General features: G+C 34.4%; 1 protein-coding gene across 50 annotated transcripts in view; it reads right to left on the bottom strand.

Annotated features, from left to right (window-relative positions):
• Positions 1 to 20,186, bottom strand: part of LOC106881370 (kinesin-like protein KIF13A) — a 692,738-nt gene that overhangs the window by 55,265 nt on the left and 617,287 nt on the right. For all 50 annotated transcript variants that reach the window (XM_089350407.1, XM_089350417.1, XM_089350419.1 and 47 more), the window contains 6 exons: positions 16,016 to 16,142; positions 14,655 to 14,710; positions 12,420 to 12,547; positions 10,332 to 10,556; positions 3,030 to 3,083; positions 96 to 248 (listed from right to left, as the gene is read on the bottom strand). In XM_089350407.1, the coding sequence (XP_089206533.1) occupies positions 96 to 248; positions 3,030 to 3,083; positions 10,332 to 10,556; positions 12,420 to 12,547; positions 14,655 to 14,710; positions 16,016 to 16,142 (743 nt within the window). The remainder of the gene's footprint in view (positions 1 to 95; positions 249 to 3,029; positions 3,084 to 10,331; positions 10,557 to 12,419; positions 12,548 to 14,654; positions 14,711 to 16,015; positions 16,143 to 20,186) is intronic.

The following is a 20,186-nucleotide window of genomic DNA, read 5'->3' as shown; positions in this document are numbered from 1 at the left end:
ATGATGACGATGAAATAAGATAATTCTTTTTGCAACAGAACATTCATTTAAATGTGAAACCTCAATGACTTTATAATGGTAGTTCAATGTCTCACCTGTCGCAATCTATCCAGTGTGAGAATACTTTCCACAGCAGACACACCTTTGATGTATTTTTCGATATATGTTTCTCCGTCAGCAGCATTGGTTTCATTTTGAGATGCTGCCATCTGAGCAAGAGTTTCCATGTTCTCTAGATCTTCAGATGCCTGATATTGATATGAAAGGGAGAAAGAAAGTTAAAAAAGAAATAATAATAATAAAAAAAAATAATTGTAATCAAAATGAGAACACAAATTACTTAATAAATCAATTACGAAATATAATTTCCATTTGGGAGTTTCCATTTATCATCTAATCATAAGAAAAAATTATTCTTAATTGTTTTCTACATTTAGATAATTGCAGACTAATTGGTCAGACAGGAAAGTCTGGATGTAAAAGAAAACAATTTTAGAATTATCTAATTTTACAACTATATGCATAAAAAATGAGCAACAAAATATTTCATTATCTGGAGCCATTGAAATAATGTTTGCTAAATGAAAAATCATATATTAGAAATTAGTACATTATAAGTCACTCTACAACAAAGAATATATATCTTGTTGTGATAAAAAAACAAAACAACAACAACAAAAATTAGAAAAATAGAAAAATGGTATGTGTGATAAAGAAGTTCAATCCCATTGCACAACACCTCAAGCAAGTGCTTTCTGGCTTTGTCTTGAGTTGACTAATATGTATGAATTGACTTTGGTAAATGGAGACTGTGTGGTTAAGAAGTCTGCTTCCCTATCAACTGGTTCTGGGTTCAGTCTCACTGTGTGACATTTTGGGTATTTTTAACTATAGCATCAAGTCAACCAAAGCCTTGTGAGTAGATTTTGTAGATGGAAACTGAAAGAAGCATGTATGTGTGTCTATATATATAGATCATATGTATGTGTGAGTGTTTATTTGTGTCTAGATAACATGTGTTGCTTGTGAATGAACATCATCATCATACAAGCAAGGTTGTTTGTTTCCAGTTGTTTGTGAGAAACATGCCTGGCCGTGAGGAAATACTACCTTGCTTGGAAACAGGTGTGGGTTAGCAGCAGGGAGAGCATCCAACTGTAGAAAATCTGCCTTAACAAATTCTCTCTGGCCCATGCAAGCATGGAAAAGTGAATATTAAAATGATGATGATGATATACATAAGATGGGCACTGGTTTTAATGTATAAAGGTCCAATAGTACAATGGTAAAAAAATTTCACTTCTTAGGTTTGTATGCCAAGAGATGCTAATCCACCAAGGGATTTGCATAGTAGACCACAACTTGGGGTTGTCAGGCATTGTGTCTAACATATACAAGTGGAAGAGTGAGATGTTACAACAAAACTATACTGAACTGTTAAACTACTCACAGAAGTGATTTGATTAAAGTGATGAAGGCTTGTGTAGCTGAACTTTTTGGAGAAGCTAATAGCAGAAAAATAGTGCACAGTGTACCAAAAGTTTTCTGAACAGCACTAATTGGGTTTAATATTGGAGTAACCTTCTCTTAGAGACATGCTTTAAAGAGAGCTAAGGGGTGCTTCACTCTGAGCAGTCTCACATTATGCTGGAAACCACACTGAAGTTTTTAAGTCCTTATGATCTCTCTTTATATACATTTATATGTGTGTGTGTGTATATATATATATATATATATATATATATATATATATATATATATATATATACAATTAAACCTTGGGAGAGGCATTATGCCGGTAATACACATACCAAATATATATATATATATATACAATTAAACCTTGGGAGAGGCATTATGCCGGTAATACACATACGAAATATATATATATATATATACATACACACATATATATATATATATATATATATATATATATATATATATAAATATATATATATACACACACACATGTATATTTATGCATGTGAATATATATCATCATTTAACATTTGTCTTCTGTGCTGGTATAGGTTAGATGGTTTGACAGAAGCCGGCCAGGTAGAAGACTACAGCAGGCTACTGTGTCTGTTTTGGCATGGTTTTTTTTACAGCTGGATGCCTTTCCTAACACCAACCACCCCGTAAAGTGGATTGAGTGCTTTTTGTGTGGCACCAGCACAGATGAGGTCAGTTCTGGCATGGTTTTTACACACACACATACACATATATATGCATGCATACAGGTATTTAGGGTAACGGGTAAAGAATGACCATGGGATTGCACCTAGAAAGTTACCCTCCGAGGCTCAAGTCTGGGCAAGGTTGTTTATGGAAGACCAGCACTTGCCCGTGCATACCAGCCTCTCCTCTCCATGCCAGTGATGTTATCCAAGGGAAAGGCAAAGGCCGATACAGTTTGACACCAGCGATATTGCAACATACAGGTATTTATATATATGTATACAGTTACTTCTCTTTCCAGCTGCTCTCCATCACCTTTATATAATGTGGGGTTGCCATACATCTCCTCAGCAGCAAAACACCTGTTCTCTTTCTATCAAACTTGGTACAAAGCCATCTACTTCTAAACTTCACTCTCGCTTAGTTGAGGGGAATTTTCCTTTTTTCTCTGTCTTGTGAGATAACCTCACAAGTACTGGTATCATGAGAAAAACACCATAAGTATATTGAGTTTTAATAAAGTTAAGTATTGCTATGCCTAAACAAAATCATTATATATATATATATATATATATATATATATATATTTACACATATATATATCTTTAGTAAGAAAACTAATAAATTGGTGTTATTTGAACAAAGTCCTATGTAGTATTTGTTCATGCACAAAGCCACAGAAACTCCCTCGTCACTCTCACCATCAGAAATATAATGAAGTAAACCGATTGGTCCACAGGGAACCTGTAACCAATGATGCCATTGTTTACAGAATGTGACACAAAAAATAAAATAAAATAAAATAAAATACAACATAATATACTGATAAACTTGAATCAACTTACTTTTGGGATATTAGACACAACTTCATAGGTTACACCACTGTCTAAGAATAAATCCTGAAAAAAAGATTAACAGAATCTGGTTAGCAGAAGGTTAACAATAAATTACATATATAAAGCTATTGTTATACTTGATTAACATTAATGACCTATAATTTTATGTTTTCCATCTCTGGATGTTAACATTTTTGCTACCATATTTCTGCTAAAATACACTGCCTTTGTTTCAATAAACTTTCAAAATAATGAAGAATTTAGTAAAATTACAGTCATTATTAATCTGGTGTGAGGAACATAAATTAACATGAAATTTTGATAGTTTTAATCTAATTCAACCCTTTAGCATTCATATTATTCTGTCAAAAGCAATGCTTATTTATTCACATTGTTTTCAAATTAATCATGCTTTATCTTGCAGTTTTGAGATTTTGATGAGGTAACTGTTCATTCTTAGAATGAGATTGTAGTGCAGGTGTAAGAAACCAGATCTAGCCAGTTTGAGCATAAAACAGGTAAAATATTTTGACCGGATATGGCCAGTTTAAGTGCTAAAGGGTTGAAACAGGAAGTATCATAGAACCAAAGGCATTCTCAAGCAGGTTAGGTACCAAAAGGGTTAAATAATCAAGACTTCATTCATAAATATAGTATGTGTGTTTTCATTGATGTATATTATTGGCTGATAAACTGTAGCTATTCAAGAAAAGTCCTTAGTGGTGTTTGTTCCTGCACAGTTACAAACACTCCTTTCTTACTCTGATTCATACATACATAAATTTCAGTTTTAATTGACAGGCAATGGGAAAAATGAAAAATGAAGATAAGAAACTGGACAAATGTGTAGATGTGAAGGTCTTGAAAGAGTATCTGGACAACTTTTATCTGAAATATCAGATGAACCCACATTGCAGAAGGAGGCACAAAGAAGAGCAGCTCCGTCCAACTTGTTACTTCACTAGAAACAGTAAAGAAAAGAAATGCAAGGTGCTGAAAGATGGTGCTCCAGTGTGGCTTCAACCAGTAAAAGATAAAGGTAGTGGAGACCTATATCAGGAAGTTAGGAGGGAGGCTAGAAGACAGGTATACCTAGCCAGGGGAGAAGCAGAAAGGAGGAAGTTTGCCAATGTTCTGCAATGTGAGGGTCAGAGGCTTGAAGGGTTTCAGATTGCAAGACAGTGTGTCAGAGAAAATTGTGATGTGGAAAGAGAGAAATGAGTTAGCATTGATGATGGCTCACTTCTTGCTACCTCTGTTAGTAACAAAGGGCCTTGCCTGCAGAGTGAAAGGCAGGTTGTATGATGCATGTGTACAAACAGTTATGCTATGTGGCAGTGAGACATGGGTTGTGACTACTGAGGATATGCAAAGGCTTAAAAAAAATGAAGCCAGTATGCTCTGCTGGTTGGGTAATATCAGTGTGCATATACAACAAACAGAATGTAAGTGATTTGAGAGAAAAACTGGGTATACGAGGCGTCAGATGTAGTGTGCAAGAGAGAAGACTGCACTGGTATGGCCATGTAATACATATGAATGAAGACAGTTGCATAAAGAGGTGCTGATCTCCAGTTGTAGAGGGAACATGTGGAAGGGGTAGACCCAGGAAAATGTAGAATGAAGTGGTGAGAAAGGACTTACAGACATTGGGACTCACAGAGGGGATGACAGGGGACCAAGACTCCTGACAGCTTACTGTGCTTGAAAAGACACATCAAGCTAAGTAAAAGTGTGGTTGTCCTTGCATACAGGCTGTCCCCTTCATCCCTCTCCAGCTGAGTATTCCTAATTGTGCAGGCTCATGGGTGCTCGTGACATGTAAAATGCATCTGTACCAGTGTCACATAAATACACTTATGCTGGTACTGCGTAAACGCACCCAGTGCATTCTGTAAAGCAGTTGGCGTTAGGAAGGGCATCCAGCCATAGAAACCATGCCAAAACAGACATGGAGCCTGGACAATTCATCAGCTGGTGCGCACCTGTTAAACCGTCCGACCCATACCAGCATGGAAAACAGATGTTAAATGACGATGATGATGATATGGTGAAAGTGAACTTGTGATCAAATAAAAGCATTTCCTAAACTCAGTAAGTTTATACAAACATTCTGAGAATCCCAAAAGTTCCCGTGTGTGAATTAGTTTTGAGTGTATAAAGTGTTGCACAGCAATGAACCCATTGAGAAGGCAACATATGTGTGGACTGGGGTGGGCAGTGAGAGGGAGGGGTGAAGCGTGTTGGAGAGCAACTTCATGTTATACAGCTAGGAGACCCTTTTTTTGGAGACAGTCTAGAATGTTCTTTCGGTGTAGTAGCCCCACCATTCCAGATGTGGGAGCAATGATCCAATGTGGGTTCCCACTATCCTTGAAATAGTGAAATGCTATAAAACTTTATTCAAAATGGGATTTCAATCGAAATCATCATCATCATCATCATCATTTAATGTCTGTTTCCAATGCTGGTATGGGCTGGATGGCTTGACAGGAGCTGAGAATTCCAGAATTCCCACTAGGATCCACTGTTTTAGCATGGTTTCTATGGCTGGATGCTCTTCCTGATGCCAACCACTTCACAAAGTGCACTGAGTATTAGGTGTTTTTTTACATGGCACCAGCATCAGTGCTTTTTATGTGGCACTGTGTAGCATCTTATCTATGGACACAGAGAGTTTTTTTTTTTTATCTAATATTTCCAGGAACCAAAATGTAGAAAACAACCTGGCATCACCAGAACTTAGCAGAAATTTTTATTTGTTGCCATTTGAGATTTATTGAAACTCTAATGTTCAGAAAAAAAAAAAAAAAAAGTCTGCTTAGATTATTTTTTTGTAGAATAAAGAAATAAAGAAAGAACGGGAATGCATGAAGGAAGCATATCAGTCAATGTTGCTAAGAGATTTACTAGCTTCAGGTGACAATAATATTTACTGCATAGAGTTACAGAGAGAAATTATAGCAATATTCCCGGAAGACAAGCAACTAGAAGAGAATAGAAAGAGACACAAACCAACTTCCTAAATGTCACTTAAGCTATTGTAGCAGAACCAGACAAAGACAAAGGAAAAAGAGGTGGAATGGAATGGAATAGAATGGAATGGAATGGGTAGTGTTGGGAGGAGGAAGTTGATGAAAATGTTTTAAAAATAACCAGAATGAAATGGCAGAAGAGAAGCGAGGAGAATAGAATAAAATGCAATGTCATAAAATATGATTTATCAAAGAAAGGGAAAAGATATAAGGAAATGGACAGAATCTAAGAAGAAAGATGCTGATAAAACAAATAATCAAATCATTCTATGGATAGCTAGATGTAAATAATGAAATGAAAAAAAAAAATAAATAAATAAAAATCTAAGAAAGATGAAATCTTAGATGATGTAAAGAAAAAGTAAAAAGTAAAAACTAAAAACAAAAAGTAAAAAAAAGAAATGAAATCCAATCAAATCAAGATATGGTTACTGTAACAAGTAAACAGGAAGTGATCCACTGGATAAAAGATAAATGAAAGTAATAATAATAATAATAATAATAATAATAATAATAATAAGGAAATAAAAGAATTAACATGCAGATTCAAAGGCAGCAGCAATGAATTCAATTTTCCAGAGTTGGGTTAATTTGTTTGGTAGCCAAAAGAAGGAACAGAAGAGGAAAGGAGCATTGAAAGGAGTGAAAAGGGAGAGGAGGAGGGGGAGGAGAGAGAGAGAGAGAGAGGGAGAAAGAAGGAAAAGAAAAAAGGAAAGAAGATTGAAAGAAAGAAGGAAAATTTGAAGGGAATAGAAAATGGAAGGGAAATGTGTTTAAGAGACAAAGAGTGGTGTGTGTGTGTGTGTGTTTGCTTGTATGTGTTTGTGTGCATGTTTATATTTACGTATATTTTCTCCCATGCATGCTTGTGTGTGTGAGTGTGTATATGTGCATGTATGTGTATGCATGCATGTATGTATGTATGTATGTATGTATGTATGTATGTGTCTATATATATATATATATATATATATGTATATACATGTGTGTGTATATATATATGGAAGAGAAGGAAATACATAGATTAACAGTGAGATACATAAATCAATAAATATATTGAGATAGAGGAAAAGAGAACATTTTCAAAGTTTTCTATGTAAAAAAAAAAAAAAAGAGATACATATGAAATGAATAAATGAAGCATATATATATATATATATATATATATATATATATATATATATATATATATATATATATATATATATATATATATAAAAGAAAAAGAAATCCAGCAAAATGAAATTTAGTTCAAAGACCATTCATGATAAGCAACTGATGGTGAAATTTGTTATTGACAAAGGAAGGTGAATGTTTCAAAACTGAACTGAATGTATACAATTTTTAAAAATATTTCTTCAAAAAACCCTTTACGCACACACACAGATAGATGCATAGATAAACTGTTAAGGTCATCATTTGGAATTGAGGGTAACTTAGGGTTAGCTTTGAGATTGAGGATTACTTGGTAGTATGAACCATGCTTTTGTGAATTGTTTCGGGCACCTTTGTAGTCACAGGTAGACACAAACATCTTCTAAGTACTCTTACTCTTGACCCAGTAAAACACCTACAGGTGCAGGTGTGGCTGTGTGGTAAGAAGCTTGCTTCCTAACAGCATGGTTCTGGGTTTAGTCTCACTGTGTGGCACTTTGAACAAATATCTTCTTATTTCTTTATTGCCCACAAGGGGTTAAACAAAGAGGGGACAAACAAGGACAGACAAAGGGATTAAGTCGATTACATCGACCTCAGTGCGTAACTGGTACTTAATTTATCGACCCCGAAAGGATGAAAGGCAAAGTCGACCTCGGCGGAATTTGAACTCAGAACGTAATGGCAGATGAAATACTGCTAAGCATTTCGCCTGGCGTGCTAACGTTTCTGCCAAATATTGAACAAATATCTTCTACTATAGCCTTGGGTTGACCAAAGCCTTGTGAGTGGATTTGGTAGATGGAAATTGAAAGAAGCTTGATGATGATGTGTGTGTCTTTGTATCTATGTTTGTTCCCCATAACTGCTTGATAACCAGAGTTGGTTTGTTTATGTCCCTGTAACTTAGTAGTTTGGCAAAAGAGGTCAACAGAATAAGTACCAGGCTTAAAAAAAAAAATAAGTGCTGGGGTGAATTCCTTTGACTAGAAATTCTTCAAGGCAGTGCCCCAGCATGGCCGCACTCTAATGACTGAAACAAGTCAAAGATAAAAGATACAACAGCTACTAGAAGAGAAGTGGGAGGGGCTACATCAGAAGCTGGCACTCTTTTCAGATGAGTATATTGGAACAACATAAAATGAAGATCCTTGCTCAAAGGCGTAAGGCACCACCTGGCTCAAGCACTGATTCCGAGTCCAACATCTTAACCATTAAGCTGCACACCTTCACATAATACCATATATCCAGGCATTATAATGCACAAACTATATCTGAACAACTGACTTCAAAGGAATAATTCACAATTGGCTTTATAATGAAAAGCTTATTGAATGAAAGCTTCAAAGGCTATTCTGAGAAGAACCTGTGTAATCATTAACAGACTGGACATTCTATGTTTTCTGTATAATGGTTTTCATTTAAATTAGTACTGTGGCTGTGTGGGTAGATGCACTCATGGATGTGTGATTAAGGAGTTCATTTTACAACCATGTGACTTCTGGTTCAGTCTCACTGCATGGCACTTTGGGTAAGTGTCTTCTCTGTCATAGTCCCTGTGCCAACCAAAATCTTTGTGAGTGAAATTGGTAGAGAAGAAACTATGTAGAAATCTGTTGTTTATATATTGCAACGACTATAAAGCTTGAAACAGGTGTACCGCGGAATCCTTTGTGTTCTGTTTTTATTTTTACGTTTTTAATTTATATATATATGTATGTATAGGTGCAGGCAACTGTCTTCTACTATAGCTTCAGGCAAACCTTGTGAGTGGATCTGGTAGATGGAAAATGAAAGAAGCTTGTCAAGTGTGTCTTTGTGTCTGAGAACGTCCCCCATCCATTGCTTGAGAATCAGTGTTATTGTGCTTATGTCTCTTTAAAGATAAAAGATGTGTGTTTGTGAATGTTTTGTTGCTAGACAAATGGATTTGGCTAGTTTAGGCCTCCATGATGTAGTGGTTTGGCAAAAAGTAACTGATGCCAAACTTGAAAAACAAATAATAAGAACTTGAGACTGATTTCTTTGACTACAATCTTCAAGTGGGGCTGCAATCCTATGAGTGAAGCATGTACAAGATTACAGGCAGGTGCAACATTGTGTATGTGTGTGAGTGTATCTTCTTGCAATGTGGAGGCAGATGTTTCCTCCTCCTCCTCATCACCATCATCATCAAGCATCCGTTGTCCATGCTGACATGGGTTGGACAGCTTGACTAGGGCTAGTAAGCTGGAAGGCTGTACCAGACGCCAGTCTGATTTGGCATGGTTTTCTACGGCTGGATGCCCTTCCTAATGCCAACCACTCCGAGAGTGTACTGGGTGTTTTTACGTGCGCATTACACTCTTGGAGTGCAATAATTTGTGTTTTGGTCTAAGTGCTTAAATAGAGAAATGAGGAATCATCAAACCACAATTAAAACTAAGAGTAAAATAAGGAAAACAAAAGTATATGAAAACAAAAAAGTATATGAAAACAAAAATTAACTGAGAAAAAAAGTAGATATACAATGTGTTGATGCGTGTGTTTTTGTGTAAGGTAAACATTAATTACATTCCCAGATCATGGTTTCACTCAATCAGCCTGTCATCGGTCAACTGTATACATCAATGGATTGGACAGAAAAAAACTATTTACCTTATACATATCAGACTCTACATCTGTAATCACACTTTGTACCAAAAATAAACAAAAATCATATAAATGTATATATACACACATACACATAGAGAGAAACATATATAAATAAACACAAATATACAAATAGATATATGTGCAAACACACACACACACATACAAATACACACACACATACAAATACACACACACTGATTCATATATATATATATATATATGTATATACACAGGGTGTTCATAAATTATCTTTACAACTCCCACAATTTACTGTATCTATTAAAGTTGAGATTTATCAATCAACATCTTTGCAACCAATGGAAACCCACATGGAAGTGTTCTGATGTTTCTAATAAAACTTCATTTGTTTTCTAATAAATTCTGCTGAATTATCCTTATTTTCCTATTTTTTCCTGATTTGTAAAGGTAATATATGGACACCTGTATGTAAACTAGAAGAGACAAAATATCAAAAGAGAAATCGTACAGATCTTGTGATCCTTTTCTTAAGCTTGTCTGTGATACTTGTTAGTCCTTGTTTCTTGTATATGTTAATGCAAAGTCTTTTGCGCAAAACCAGCTCCATTGAAGCTGGGTGACTTAGTCTGACAATTGCTTTCAAAATTAAGTAGACACGCTCATTTGACGGTGTCACTCTGTTCAAATATTGCGAATCGTGGATGGAGGAATCCCAAGATGCAATTGCACAAATCTGAATTTAAAAAGAAAACGAGGAAATCATTGAAGGTACAAGAAGAAATCAAAAACAAAATGAAACAGCAGATGAATAACATCGTGGTACAAAACTGTTTTATAAAAGGCAGTGCAGGCTTGAACCTTATTTTCTAAAAAAAAAAAAAAACATATTACACTTAATTTTGTTTTATATATAAGAAAAATATTAGCTACATAAAAATATCAGCTACATAAATATTATGTACATAAAAATATCCTAAGTATAAAAAAAAAAGTTGAATGAAATCAGAGTGCAAAATTCTTTATTAGATTTAGCAAAGATAGTACAAGGCAGGGGCTGAAAAATTCTTGGCTTTAAGGGTATTGTAAAAAGTCTGGTTGGAGGTCCAACCTTCAGAGTTCTTTTATAGGGCATAGAAAAACTGAAGGGCTGCTGCAATGTGTGTGCAAATCTGAGGGGAATATGTTGAATGAAATCACAATTAATTGAGCCTCCTGTATTTTCTTTTACCCAAAGCCAGGAACTTTTCAACAGCCCTTTGTACAAGCCTGAACTTTATTTTACCTTTAAAAAAACAAAACAAAAGCATAAAAAAAAATAAAAAGAACAAAATCAAACATATTACAGGTTTTTTTTATATGATAAAATACTGAATATATAAAAACACCTTAAATTAAAAATATTTTCATTGAATATTATAAATAATAAAAATGTTGTCCTCACTTCTCTGCTCGCAATCAGATCAGTGGCTGAAAAATGTTTCATTCACTAGTTAATAAAATTAACTTCCAGGCAATTGTTTGTGTGCATACTCTACACATCTTCACATTCATTGTCTGTTTCTTTCTCTCACATGCACACATTTTTGTGTATATAAGAGATTTCTTACACTCTATCAAAACTTACTGCCTCTATAAGATTGAGAATGTATTAGAAATTCAGGGATTGCCAAACTAAAACCAAGAAAACATTCTCTATTCTTGACATATGTCATTATATTTTGATTTAATCTCATGATTTAATTCATTTTATTGAACAAAGTAAAATCTTATTTATATGATGGTGAATTTATTCCCACTTGATCATTAATTAAATTCAAATTATTTCACCATATTTACTGCTGAGAATCCTCTTAATCTCCTAATATGAATATCATTATTTAAATTTAAAGTACGTTCAAAGTATATATCACTGCAATGATCTAGATTTAACTACTCTTCTATTTTCAAACAGTATCATACACTGATATTGGATGGACAATATTCCTGCTATATCATACAATTAACAGATCAATTATACTGAAACATAAAAATTTCAACTGTATTGTGTAATTTTGTTTTTCGTTTTTTTTATAGCAGTGTTCCTGTGGCTGGATGTTCCACCTCATTCAAACCATGATGACTGAAAAGAGTGAATATGTTCACCATGTCACCAATGCATGTGTGGATAGTATAAAGAAGATACAGTGATGCTACTGCATAAAAATGCAAACAAGCAGAAGGAGAAAAGCACCTCAAATACATGTAGACCAAGAAAATTTTGGAAAATAATCATTTCATCAAACATGAAATTATTGTGCTTTACAGAGGTGAAGGAAGAGGTTTAAAACATAATGTAAGTTATATTGCAGATCTATCAAACCTATGCCAGCAAGGTAAAAAAGAAGAAAAAAAAAATGAAAGAGAAAAAGGATTATGATGCAATAATCTGTCATGAAGTTTTAAAGCAATATATAAAAGCTGTTCCAATAATTGACACATATTAGATGTGTCCTGTTCTTTTCCCATTAAACTTATTTGCCCATTTGCTTTTATTTCACTAATGTCTCGAACACATAAATCTTTTATTCATTAATAGCATTAAGTATAAAATACTCACATCTTTTTCTCCATATGTCTTAATGATTGGTAAGCTGTAAAATTTCGCCCCATGTTCTTTGGGGAGAATGGAGTTGATTCCAGCAGCTTGTAAGCCTTCCTTGGCACTAGGTGTGCTCATATCATCAGCTGGAATTACAGAAAAAAATACCATTAAAGAATTAATGAGACAAATGAGATAAACTAGCATTAACACCACATCAACTAGATTAATTGACAGTGAGCTCAGAAATATGCCAATATATGTCTAAAATTGATTTATTCAATGTGATTATTTGTTGAATATTTAACACATACAAAACACACATAACCCTGTTTCTTGTCATCATAACTATTAATAAGGTATCATATTATGTTGGTGATGTATAAAGATTCTTCACTGAAAAATAATGAGATCAACTGAGCGAACCCAACACAGGAAGGTAAAAAAAAAAGAGGAAAATGTAATCCATAAGCAATAAGTCTTCATAGTTGAAATTAAAAGCACCCCCACACTTCAAAAGTAAAAAAAAAAATGGAAAAAAAGAAAAGTAAAATTAATTGACACAGTAGGAGGTTTCTATGGCACTTTAAACTTCAACTCCTTAATAGACTCAAACTGCAAATCAATGACTTTGTAGCACAGCTGCAATCAAAGCCAATTTTATTTCCAATTTTAAACTGATTTCTTCACTCAGGGCTCTGCTGAGATAACTAAAATATGGAAGCTTAAAATATATATATATAAAATAGAGGAAAAAAAAATTAAATTAAGCAAACTAGCTAATGGCGCTTTCTAATGTATTAAATTGTAACAAAAACTATTAGCTCATGTCATTTTTGATGTTCATGATGTATTGAACATTATAATATTGGAATACATTTATAACCAAAACATCAGGTCACTGGTTTTCTAACAACATTCACTCATATATATAATATTTCAAAGAAATATATAGTTCCATTGCATAGCACTATGGGCTAGTGTCTTCTATTACAGAGCTGGGCCAGCCAATGCTTTGTAAATGATCAATTTGATAGACAGAAAGGAAACTATACATATATAAATATATGAGGGGTACTGAAAAATTCCTGGCTTTAAGGGTATCATGAAAGGCCTGCTTGGAGGCCCAACCTTCCAAGTTCTTTTACAGGGCTTAGAAAAATCGAAGGACTGCTGCAATAAGTGCATGAATCTGAGAGAAGAATATGTTAATTAAAATCATAATAAACTGATCCTTCTGTGTTTTCTTTTACCCAAAGTCAGGAACTTTTCAGCACCCTTCGTATACACACATACACATCATCATTTAATGTCCGCTTTCCATACTGGTACGAGTCAGATGGAACACACACACACACACACACATATATAAAACAGAACAGAATTTGTTCATAAAAAATATTTTGTTGCATTGTGTTGTCATCCATTTCATGAACAAAGAATAATCATCAATAGGGTTTTCGAGTGAGATCATTGCCAGTGCCCCTGGACTGGCTCTTGTGCGGGCGGCACATAAAAGACACCATTTCGAGCGTGGCCGTTTTCGTGCGGGTGACACGTAAAAGCACCCACTACACTCTCTGAGTGGTTGGCGTTAGGAAGGGCATCCAGCTGTAGAAACTCTGTCAAATTGGATTGGAGCCTGGTGTTGCCATCTGGTTTCACCGGTCCTCAGTCAAATCGTCCAACCCATGCTAGCATGGAAAGTGGACGTTAAACGACGATGATGCTGTATAGTGTAAATTGTATAATCCAACTGCACTGTCAAATCTTCAGAGATATGTAACTTTAAATTGTCATTTTATGTATACATAGTGGATTAGTAATAGTGTTGCATCACTGGTACCACAATCCTGTTTTCTTTCAGAGATGGAGTACACATGGAGGTCTAAATAATGGTTATTTGGTATGCAATTTAAATTGCACTACACACACATGTAATCCATGTACATGTATGTATACTCATGTGAAAATTGTCAACCTGTGGTTTCACTTGTTCCTGCCTGAATGAAACAGTGATATAATGTTTACATTCCTTTCTGACATTACAACTGTACATTGAAAGACCAGAGGAATAGAAAATTCCCTTACTCGAAAAACAGTTAAAAGTTGACAACAGGAAGAATATCAGACTATAAAATCCTGCCCCAAATAAGTCCTTTTCTAATCCATGCTAACATGAAAAAAGCAGACAAAAAGACAAACAAATAAATGAATGAGTAACAAGTATTCTTTTTATTTCTAAATACCTACCATTCAGATCGAGGAATAATACAGGTACATGCTGCTCCATGTCCGGAAGAGTTTCACTGGCACAAAAAAAAAGAAAGAACAAAGAAAAATTTAAAATTATATTTCAATTTAAAAGAATGAATTTTTATAATTTACTCAGAGCTGTACTGGGGCAACTAGTCAGGGATGGAACAAGTTTCCATTAGCACATATGCAAATAACAAGGGGAAAGAAGCCTACAAGGGACATACTTGGCTAACAATTGACCTGCTAGAAATAGCAGCCAAATTTCCTTCAAATCACATCCTACAATCTTCAGCAAAGGATGCATTGGGCAAGGCAGTTCCTGACATAAAAAAAAAAGTCACAGCCGGAATGTTTTGATCCCAGGTTTGATCAAACAGGTTGATCTGAGGTTAAACAACATACCAACATAATTTTGCTCAAACATTTTGAGAATATGAAATTTCAACAGGGACATTGAATAAAATTAATGTAACATTGTCAAAATATTTATTTACGAATTTATATGTACAGTGTTTAAACCAGTCAGCCATAAGTGTTTGTTGCTCCTATTAGAAAGTGAAATTCAAAAGCTTACTAGGATACAACTATACAGCTTCTAAATAACAACCATAAATTACAACTGGGTTATTTAAGTATGAATAAACTCATAATGATTTAAGTATCAATGAAATTGTCAATCAAATGTCATTTAAAAGTGTGGACTAATATATGAAGATGAATTGAAATACTGAATAGCAAATTCAAGACCAGCCAAAATACTGTAGTGCAAACTATAGCGTAAATTGTAAATATTTTTTATAGTATCACTAGTCATATTTTCAACATTTAAGTATATAAAGTAAACACAAAGCTTAGAATTATAAAAGAGATTATTGGGGGGAAAAAAAGCAAGAAACAAAAAATGAAAAAACACCATCACTATATATATATATATATTTCATAGTACTTCATGATTTAAGATGTTGTGAGAAGTGAGCGCATGATAATGTTTGTAATGAGCTTGTTATTAGAAAATGCTGGGAAGTTTACTTACAGAGTGAATATAGATGAATAAGAGTGTGTTAACCTTCGGTTACTACAAGCTATTTCACACACAATATTTAAAATAATTACATAGAAGTTAATGGTTACAAATATAGTTACGTATACATTACAAAACCATCAGAAATTACAATTTCAAACTGAAATAAGGAGAAAAATTCTGTGGGTTTTATCACCAAAGGCACATGGCCTAGTAGGTAGGGCACTGCACTCGTGATCAGAAGATCATGGTCTTGATTTCAGGACTTAGTGACAGTGTTGCATCAATGGTACTACAATACTGTTTTCTTTCAGAGATGGATGAAATTATTTACCTGTCAGCTGGTGCCCCTGGTATGCCACTTCCAGCAGCAGGGACCAGCACAGCGTTTCTTTCTTCAGTAAGTCCAATCCATTGTTCAACTAGAGATGTCTCTCGGTCGACTTCAGCTTCATTCTTATCTGAAATATGATTTTTAAAAAAATGGAACATTAACCTTCAAGTTCTCATACATCCATACAACTTGAAACACTGAGAACTCCCTCCCCCAACAAAAAAAAAAAAAGAAAGAGAAAATTACTTTTATTTTTCTAATTATTTAGTTCAAGGCAATAGACTGATGCCACACAGTCTTTGCAGCCCTTTCCTCATTAGTAAGTTTGATGCTATTGATGTTCAGTTGGAATTTCTGTAGGGATAATGCACCAACATCATTTAATGTCCTTTTTCCATGCTGGCATGGGTTGAACAATTCAACAGAAACCAACAAACGAGAGGGCTGCATTGTGCTTGACTTTCTGCTTTGGCATAGATTTTACAGCAGGATGCCCTTCATAATGCCAACCAATTTATGGAATGTACTGGATGTTTTTTTTTTGTGGTAGTAGGGAAAATGTGAGTGCTGAAGGAGAGTTCCTGAAGTTGAGGATCTAGTAACATAAAATTGGTGGTTGAGGGAAAACACTGGAGAAATGAGGATGAAAGACAAGTCTATTGATGAGGATGGGAACAAGCATGCTATTTCAGAAGACCAGAACCATTGCAATAGCAGTAGAGATACCAACAGCAGTATTGCTAGACACAATATTTTAGTTTTTTTTAAAACAGTTCCCCAAATGTAAACAATACACTGTACAGGAAGTAAGTTGAATTGAACTCAAGTTGTCGAATTTGGTTAAGTTTGTATAGAAAATAGTCTCAGAGCCACCATAAACATTTAAAAAAATAACATTTTCTCTCCAATGAGAGTCTTTTAGAAATGATTTTAGAAATTTTAGAAATGGTTTTTTCTTGAGTCAGATCATCACCAGTTTCTGCAAAGTCTGGTTTTTATTTAAATTTTTGAATTCTAATGTGCTATTTTCCTAATGTCTGAAAAATGGTATGTCATTAAATTTTCCCACATAGTTATTACATTAAATATAACTATGTAGTTAAGAAATTAAATATGAGCTTAACAGATACATATAACGATTCTACAAGAAATTTATTATATTGCTATTCCTGTTAGAAAAAGTTAAAGAATACAACCAATCATTTTACATTGAGTATTAATGCAAGTTTTTAATGTAGGCACAAGGCCTGAAATCTGGGGGGCAGGGGAATTGTCAATAATATAGACTACAGTACTTGAATAATTATTTTACTAACCCCCAGGATAGATGAAAGGCAAAGTAGATCTCAGTGGGGTTTGAACTTAGAACATAAATTGGGTTGTAACTAAATAGTGAAAAGCATATTGCCCAGTACTTTCACTGTCAGGTGGTAGAAACACCATACGTACAGAGCTATTCAGCAGGATTATACTACTTTAAGACACTAAGACATCACACTTGCACACACACACAGAGCTTTCCAATAGCAATCAACGTGGAAACAAACTTAATCATTAGAGTAAGAAATATTCTTCCATGTTAGTGACTTATAAAAAGAACTTAAGAGAACATAAAAGGCCATTTAATGACAGCTTCTTCAGATTTAGGGTTATTTATTGCTATAACCTAATGGTACTGCTTCTTGCGGACATATTGTTTTCCATGTAGGAATATTCTTGTATATGTATGTATGGTGTCTGAGTATATGTGTGTAAAGTGTAAAATAATTCCTTGCATTGATTTGATCTTATCACTTTGACATTATTAAACAGCAATTCTTCATCAATATACATCTAGCTCAGCACCAGCCAGCCAAATCCGAGATGAAGCAGGAGATTTCAGAGCATTTATTCTGGATATAGCACAGCAATAATGGACTACAAACTTCACAATTCTCCAGCTCTAAGGTTATAACTTTAATTTTATACAACTATCATTGTACAGCATGCAACTATTTTATTCATGGAGTCAAGAGGACATTAAAGCAATGTTATGAAGTTTACATAAAATAATTGTTCTGTAACAAAGACACCGGACAATTGAACTCGAAGGTTATGAGTTGTAATTCCACTACCAGCAACATATTGTATGCCTCTGGGGAAAAAAGGTACATTATCTTGGAAAGCTTAACAGAGAAGAACAAAACAAAGAGCTACCACTTTATATTAGAGTGTATACATAAAACAAATATAATTTTAGTTGAAACATTTCTTTAATGAAATATAGATGACCTGTGGTGGAATTTTACACCATATGACTAGAGACTATTAAAGTTATTAGATAACCGTAAGTGTTAGAAAATTAGCCAGTGGTTGAAGTGTTGGGCTGTTTCAGTTTTGTTGACACTCACTTGTAATAGAAATGCACAGGTTGTATTCAATTGATTAGAAAAAAAAAAGTGGTTGCAAATTTAAGTGAGTGCTCGCTCATACATTATTTGATTATGAAAAAGGTATTTTTCAGTCAATAGCAATAATGCTAACAGTACAATTCTTACAAAAGAAAAACAAGGTAAAAACAAAAGATAATGGTGAATATTGATTATGCGTACACTATTATCTAGTTTACCACACACACATACACTTACACACACACACACACCAGTACGGGTCTTTATTTTTCTCAAAGACTTATAAACAATCAGGAGATAGTTGAGAAATACAATGTTGTTTGTTTTCACTAACTGAACTAACACTATGGTGGTTCTGAGTAATAGTGGGAGATGGGACATACAGAGAAGATAAATCCATTTATTAAACAATATACGCTACAATCATAAAACTACGGAGGTACCGCTGTCTCCTCCTCCTCTCACTTCTATTATTAGGACAATGACCACTACTGCCTCCAATTCTTCCGACTAATGAATTGTTCAAGTCCATACAATACATATTTCATCCTTAAATCATCCCTACAATCACCTGTATCTCAGTTATTTCACCTCTGAAATATACCCCTTATTTTTTTTATATATTCTAAATAACATTTTGTCAGTATTGATATTGTTAGTTACAACTTTCTAGTGGGCCAATCATGGGCACCAGACGAAGTACTAGGGTTGATAAAACTATGAAACCCTTATGGGTGGTGTCCTGGCATCTAATTCCAATAACTGAAACTAGTAAAAGATTAAAACTATGAAAATTTTTATGGTCAAAGGACAAAAAAATAAGAGTCATCCTCCTCCTCCCTCTCCTCATTATCTTCTTTTAATGTCCATCTTCCATTTTGGTGTGGGTTTGACAAATGAAAGAGAAGCAATTAGAGCCTTGTATTTTCATGTGATTTTGTTCCAGATATAATTTGGTAATCTGCCAATTGCTTTAGAACTGAAAAAGGATAAAATAAAAGACTATGCCAGGAGAGAAAAAAATTATTCTGATAGAAGCCAATGAGGGAGACATTACTTAGTCATGAGATCTGCTAGAAACAACAGCCAAATCTTCCTCAAATCATACTACCCGAATAAAGAATGGTTGTGTTAATGATATTTTGTGTTATCTAAAAAAAATATATTTCTAAAAAGGCAAGATAGTCATGGTTGGTGCACTGTTGATCATAGTCTGCTCAATCAGGGTTGACCTGGGCCTAAACAAATCGTGTCACTTGCAAGAAAGTAAGACTTGCCAGCAGGCTTTCACCAACAGTTTTAGGTACCTGTATAGTTGCAAGCTGGCATAGACATCATCTTGGCCCTCTCATCCTTGGCATCAAAGATGTGACAGCATGAGGCTTGTGGGTGGGGGTTATAGCAGCACTCGGCTGGTACTAGTTTCAGCTTAGTAAATCAAAGCAATGAGAAATGAGTTACCTTGCTCAAAGACACAACAAAAAAAAAAAAACCATGCTCAAAACCGAACCTATGACATCCTGATCACGAGCCTAACACCCTAACCATTAGGCCCTGCATTTTCCACATACAGGTGTGGGGAAGAGCAGAGTTAAACAGCAGCAACATTTCTAAACTTCCATTTTGTATTTGGTTTGCAAGATTCTTGATGTGAAATCATGTGTTGAAATAAATTTTGCTGTGTCTTGGGAGAGTCATTATGCCAATAAAAAACAACACATGCACACAGGTTCAATCCCGCTTCTTTATTGTTAGTCAATTGGTTAAATACATAACCAACT

The sequence above is a fragment of the Octopus bimaculoides genome, chromosome 4, assembly GCF_046866305.1.
Source record: "Octopus bimaculoides isolate indiv1 chromosome 4, ASM4686630v1, whole genome shotgun sequence".
Lineage (NCBI taxonomy): Eukaryota > Metazoa > Mollusca > Cephalopoda > Octopoda > Octopodidae > Octopus > Octopus bimaculoides.
The sequence above is the reverse complement of the archived record's forward strand: the minus strand, read 5'-3'. Positions and strand labels throughout refer to the sequence as shown.